This window comes from Palaemon carinicauda, chromosome 45 (genome assembly GCF_036898095.1).
Source record: "Palaemon carinicauda isolate YSFRI2023 chromosome 45, ASM3689809v2, whole genome shotgun sequence".
In the NCBI taxonomy this organism is placed as follows: Eukaryota; Metazoa; Arthropoda; class Malacostraca; order Decapoda; family Palaemonidae; genus Palaemon; species Palaemon carinicauda.
This window is the reverse complement of record NC_090769.1, coordinates 19,228,654-19,235,703: the sequence shown is the minus strand read 5'-3', so window position 1 is coordinate 19,235,703 and position 7,050 is coordinate 19,228,654. Positions and strand designations below refer to the sequence as shown.

Sequence of the window (7,050 nt, the reverse complement as noted above, 5' to 3'; positions counted from 1 at the left end):
AGGTCCTTCGAAGTCACCTTTGGTAAAGAGTAACGATCAAAGACCTCTTAAATGCCCATTTTAACATTCTTTACTGCTTAAGCTTCAGAGAAAATCCTTAGTGTAAAATGATTTCCAAGACAATGAGCTCTCCATGGAGGAAGATATAGCAAGACTCTGTACCTAAGAGTAACTTCAAAAGATTTGAACCTGAGCCTATAGTCAAGAACATTGAATATTTGGGGAAGTCTATGAGTTTGGATATCAGTGAAAAGAAGGAAGGAGTTAGGGGGAGGGGGTTTCATAGCACAGAGGTCACCACAAAAGAACTCAAATCTTCCAAAGGAACAGCTACAGATTGTCACTGAGGAACATTCTACGTCAGAGGAGGGGGATGCACAGTGTGAAAGTACATATGTCTTTTCCTTTTTTTACCAGACTTCACTCAGATGAGGCTGTAGCAAACTATGTAAATAACATTTTAAAGGACAATGGAATGAGATGTTCCTTGGCATTCCAAAAGGAAGGCAAAACAAACTTCTTGGGATATATTTCAAGCAACACAGCGATCCGGTGATTCTCAAATATAAGCAGCAAAGAAGATACGTGAAACAATGTCAGAAGGACACCTACCCAATATCATTATGGAAGGGAGCTCCCCTGCCAAACAATAACATCCTCCTTACCTTTCATTCCAACCAACAGCTTTTTAAGTATAGTTAAATCAGAATTCATTTAATCTATTTATTATTTCTTATTTATATGACTTCGTAAACTTTACGAGAAAATGTTTGTTATTTTTTTTAACAGACTAATGTAATTAACATTAATTCTCATAGAGAAAGTTAAATCAAGCCTCGAATGACCTACTGGAACAAATTAAGTCAGCCTCAGGTTCTAATGAAGTTCATGTCAAGAGCTTACGCTGAGTTCATTTTCACAGCTTACGCGGAGTTTATTTTAACGCTTACGCCCTTTGTTTTTAACACAACATTTCAATTCCATGACTCGACAATCCCTTCATACATTTCACCTTACCTTTCACAGATTCACAGATTTTTCAAGTGTGTTATTCTTTTCTTTGCTCACACCCTGCTACCTGTCTTGCTTTGCTTATAATGACTTAGCTCTTCTATCATTTTACCATCATCATTATTTTTTAATATGTTTTCTTTTAACAAATTTAATTAGTAATTGGTACAAAGAAACATCTATAATTTTCTTTGAGTTATTTAGTCTCATTAAATGTTCCATGACATGCATTTTCCTAATATTTCCATCTGGCATAGAACTTTTTTTTCATTTATATCAGAAATATCCTTAGCTAGCGTATCACCATACTCCTGACATCAAAATATGGCAGATAGGGGAAGGCACCTGGTTTTAAATGGGCCCCCACACTGTTGCCATGTCTTCACAGATCACTGGCCTTCTATACTGAATTTTTTTGCTTCCTCTTTTTGGTTTCCTTTCACCTCATAACCGAACATTTTTTCTTCTTTCTACTCTTGCAAACACTTTCAAACTCGACATTTTGTCTCTATTAATTCTATCATAGACTTTTCCCTTTACTTTAAAACTCTAAGGTAACTTGCATAATAGATTCCTGGTTTAAAGTGACTGACCATTTAGCAGGACAAATGAATTGTCCCAATATTTCTTATACTGGATTATTTTGCAAGTCATTGAAAGTTCAAAATGAAATGTTCCTCTGATGAAATATGTTTTCAGATTACATACTTGAAGAAGATGAGGAAACCGGTGTGGAATGTCCTTCAGAAAGGGAGGGTCTTTGCTGTCAAGTTACACCAAGGGAAGAAAAAATATGCACAGATCACCGTCGAAGGAGACAACCAATTCTGCCTCCACCATCTCGGGCATGTCCCACCTACTGACGAATTTCATGTTGTTGATGTGAGTGTCAATGCATAATATTTCTTTTCCTATTAGTTTCATTTATTTGATTCTGGCCTTATCACAGCACAGGGTTGTGTGGTAAAGAGAATTTATATTTGCTAAATGGGACAGCAGTCAGATGGTATGGATTCAAATTATTCTTTTAAGCCTCTTGTGCTGCTCAGTAGTTGAAAAAAGTGTTATAATGGTGATTAAATGGTGAATTGAATTATTTTATTTTTTATTATGTTTTCTAGTTACTATCTTCCTGATTGATGGGCCTTTTCAAATTATATTTTCCAATGATCTTATAAACCAGTAAAGCTAAATGAGCAATTACTAGTTTTCAGCTGAAAGAGCAAAAGTTTACGAATTATAAACATCTTAAGTCCTTGATAATGTGAAAATACAATCTTTGATTAAAATATTCTGATTACAGTACGATGGCCTAATGAAATCGATTAACACTCCTCCTGAATTAACATTCCTGGAACTGGGAATAGGCAGTAACTATCTAGGGCGACTCTTAATCCGCCTCTCTCCTGCCGATACAAATAAGGCCCGACAATTTTCCCTCATGTGCACTGGTGAGATGGGACCGACCTATGCCAACACCAAATGCCTAGGTGTCAGGAATACGGGCGACGATAGAGAGGTAGCAGTCTTTGGCGACTACGAGAACAACAACGGATCTGGTGGGAAGACCATCATCCCTCACGTAAACTGGGAAGAAGACAAGAAGGAAGAATATAAGAAGCCTTGGGTGGCGGGCCAGCTTGGAAGCATAGCAAGTAAAGCCACGGCGACAATATTTGGAATCTGCCTCAGAGACAATCCAGTCATGAGACTGTTCGGATGCTATGGGAAGGTGGAGGAGGGATTGGAGGTCCTCAGAGATGCAATTGTCACATATCCCAACATGAAAAAATGCCGAATAATGGATTGCGGTATTGTGTTTTCTCTCTGAATCAATTCAACTTTTGTATGGAAAAATAAATATGTTCACAGTTACTCTGATACAAATATAACCATTGTGTTGTGATATTAGCTTAATGGTGTTGACATATTGGTGGGGGTCAATTGTACTAAATAGGCAGTAATTGATATGCAAATGTAATTAAAATTATAATGCAACTGATATTCTGTTGTATATTTTTACATAAAATCCCCTCTTTCATCTATTAATAGTCTGTGGATACTTTACAAGGATAGCTATATACAGTATTTATTCAATTACTAAAAAAATTTAAAGGTATTTAAAAAATCTCACGAGTGATGTATTTTGATAAGAAATACACAAGGACTTACGAGTTACAGCTTAATTTCTAACAAAAGATAATGTTTCATGTTGTGGCGGGATGTAAACAAAAGACAAACCCCCACACCCTTGATCACTCTTACTTCCAAAATATCCCACAACACAAACTTTCCCCTTACTTTACTTTAAACTGGACTCTTGGACAGAAGGAAAATTAAAACAAGACATAGCCTTAAAACTATATTAACGCAACCAAAACAGAACACAAATCATTGACATTCATCACCGCCCTATCCTAGCTAAAAAATTTAAACAAACAACCTCAAATATACCGACAGTCTTTCTAACAAGAACCAATCATTCGCTAATTACCCTTGTTCTTCGGCGCGCACCGCGGATACACAAACATACGCACACACAACCACACATACTCTCTCGCGCACGCGCGATCTAGCAAAACTTAAGCAATTTAAATTCTCTCTCTCTCTCTCTGACAAAACTAAAGCAAATAAACACTTTCTCTCTCTCTCTCTCTCTCTCTCTCTCTCTCTCTCTCTCTCTCTCTCTCTCTCTCTCTCTCTCACAAAACAAAGCAAATAAAAACTTTCTCTTGCGGTTTGACAAAACTTAAGTAAATAAACACACTCATCTCTCTCTCTCTCTCTCTCTCTCTCTCTCTCTCTCTCTCTCTCTCATTAATGACAAAGCTAAAGCAAATAAAATGTCTCTATTTAACAATACTAAAACAACTCTCACTCTCTCTCTCTCTCTCTCTCTCTCTCTCTCTCTCTCTCTCTCTCTCGATTTGGCAAAACAAGAAAAATAAATTAAAATAAAATTAATCCTCCACAATGTGATTTACGATGCCCTTGTAGTCATCAATCACAGTTATTTGCCTAACCTTTGATTTAATTGTTCAACTGCAAGGTGGCATTTTCTACCGTCACTGGCAGTGGGGCTATCCTTTCGGTGAGAAGCGAGTATGATGGTAGTTTTATGTAGTTTTGTTGGCCAGGGCATCAGCCACCCGTTGAGATACTACCGCTAGAGAGTTTTGGGGTCCTTTTGGCTGGCCAAACAGTACTACATTGGATCCTTCTCGCGGGTTACTGTTCTTTCCCTTTGCCTACTCATACACCGAATAGTCTGGCATATTCTTTATAGATTCCCCTCTGTCCTCATACACCTGACAACACTGAGATTACCAAACAATTCTTCTTCACCCAAAGGGTTAACTACTGCACTGTAATTGGTCAGTGGCTACTTTCCTTTGGTAAGGGTAGAAGAGACTCTTTAGCTATGATAAGCAGCTCTTCTAGGAGAAGGACACTCCAAAATTAAACCATTGTTCTCTAGTCTTGGGCAGTGCCATAGCCTCTGTACCATGGTCTTAAATTGTCTTGGGTTAGAGTTCTCTTGCTTGAGGGTACACTCGGGCACACTATTCAACCTAATTTCTCTTCCTCTTGTTTTGTTAAATTATTCAAAGTTTATATATGAAATATTTATTTCAATGTTGTGAAGGTTCTTGAAATATTTTATTTTTCCTTGTCTCCTTTCCTCACTGGACTATTTTCCCTGTTGGGGCCCATGGGCTTATAGCATCTTGCTTTTCCGACTAGGGTTGTAGCTTAATAATTAATAATAATAATAACACTTCCTCGATGCTATTTTTGTTAACTATCAAACTAAAGGAATACTTCTACCTTGTTTATATTAAACTGTGACATAAGACAAGATCTAGACACGAGCAGTCAATAGTCTCTCGATAAGTTAAACCACAACTTTGGACTTTGTAACTGAGACTTCAAAAGATATCAAGTGTCTAGTGGAAGCATCAGTGTGTCACAATCAGGCCTGTAGAACAACTAAGCTACAGAAATAAGACGACAACCAGATATGAGCAAAACAGATTGGAAATAACAGAGGAATTGCGTCTACTTTGTGAATCTGGCTACACAGTGAACCCTAATAGTGGTACCTTGTAGGGGGTTATTCATGTCAGTTGCACTGTCATCATAACTTAATGTACTTTGCACCAAACCTTTGGTCCCCATCTGCCTCCACTTTTTCTTAGAGCTCTACTTTACCTCCTTCCCCACTTCTGTCTTCCACTTTGCTGTCCACCCTCCTACATTTATTTCACTGAGCAACTTGGGGCCCCTCTCCCCAGTTGCATTTTGAAACTGAATAGCTTCAACCCCCTCCCCGGCCAAGTCATTTGGCCAACATTTCTTAAATACAAATTTTTTCCGCTGCCATCAGACACCTTCGAACCTTTGGAGATGACTTGAAACATATCTAGATTCAGACGCTTTAGTGCATTAAAATATATCCAAACTAGAACATTGGACACACCAAATCAGGTCAATTTAAGGGTAAGAGAAGTAAAGAAATCCAGTCTTGATAAAGTAAGTCGTACGTATCACCGTACTTTTGTACATTTTACTGTATGTATATATATATATATATATATATATATATATATATATATATATATATATATATATATATATATATATATATTATCTTTACTATCCGTATCACTTACAAGGGCGCAAATTTTATTAAAACATGCAATCACAATTCTAATGTAGATGAACATTAATTAGTAATGCTTCCCCCTAGAAAAGTTTCTGATCTATTTTCTTTCAAGTGTGACCGGACGAAGTTGAAGAAAACGTAAAACATACAGGTTCTAGGGGTTACTGCGTCAACGAGTTCCCTCAAATTTGTTTGAATTTATAAAAGACTTTATATATTTTACTTTACGAGAAACCTGTTACATTAATATATATATATATATATATATATATATATGGATACGGAGAAGCCCAAATGGAGAAACGAAAAGAATGAAATAGATCTTATCTTTAGTGAAAAAGTCAATTTAGTTATGGACGTAAGTGTTAAACAAGTTAAAGTTAAGCGATCATAAAATACTATGAAGCAAAACATGGTTAGATCTAAGGAAAGAGAGAGAAAAATAATTTCAAGAAATTAAATAAACACTCCTGTAATAAGAGAAAAGTCTGATGAGTTTAGTTAAGCCATACAAAATGGGTACTCTCAGCTACATGATGAAATAGAAGCAATTAAAGAAATGAACAGTATTTTAACAAAATTTGTCTTGGAATCAGCACAAGACATAGGTGGAGAAGTTCCTAAACGAGATTAAGAAAAACTATCTGAAAAGACTAAAAATACTAATAAAGAAAAGATTGGAAATGAGGGTAAAATTCAAGAGCGATGGAACAATTAGCAGAACTATCCAAAACAGTAAATAAACTAAAAATCCAAGATATTTGAAAACACAGTCAGACGAAATTTGAGAAAACACTAAAGAAAGGAAGAAGCATCACATTGATGAAAAGAAGACTTGGAACAGGGCGCCAACAGATGTCTTTAAAGGATGAACATGGAAATATTATCCACAATAGAGATGGAGTGATGAAAATTACAGAGGATTTCTATACAATGCTATACAATAGTGATATAAGAAAGTATCAAAACAGAAAAAAAACATTGAAAGCCATGAAAAGAGGCTGTGGCACTATATATAACATATACTCTTAAGAATAACAGAATGGGTCCCTAGAGATTAGAAACGAAGCTGTGGAAGGAAGAGAAAACGATCGATTGACGAGGTAAGAAAATTTGCTGTTTTAGCCTAGCATAGAAAGACCATAAACAGGTGTAGGTGGAAAAACATGTCTGAGGCCTTTGTACAGCGGTGGACTTAATGAGTGATATATATACATACATACATACATACATATATATATATATATATATATATGTGTGTGTGTGTTTTTTCAAAAAGGCCCATAAAAGAAACACAGGAAATATGAATAAATCACACTATATTTAGGTCAATAAACATCAACCCTCTTCAGGATGTAAAGAAAAATGAGGAA

The 7,050-nt window shown here is 36.1% G+C and overlaps 1 protein-coding gene across 1 annotated transcript in view; it reads left to right on the top strand.

Annotated features, from left to right (window-relative positions):
* The window catches only part of LOC137634633 (uncharacterized), a 5,688-nt gene extending 2,673 nt beyond the window's left edge, over positions 1-3,015 (top strand). Inside the window, exons 3-4 of the mRNA XM_068367100.1 lie at positions 1,711-1,893; positions 2,315-3,015. Of these exons, the coding sequence (XP_068223201.1) occupies positions 1,711-1,893; positions 2,315-2,842 (711 nt within the window). The 3' untranslated portion in view covers positions 2,843-3,015. The remainder of the gene's footprint in view (positions 1-1,710; positions 1,894-2,314) is intronic.
* Positions 3,016-7,050: the final 4,035 nt, after the last annotated feature.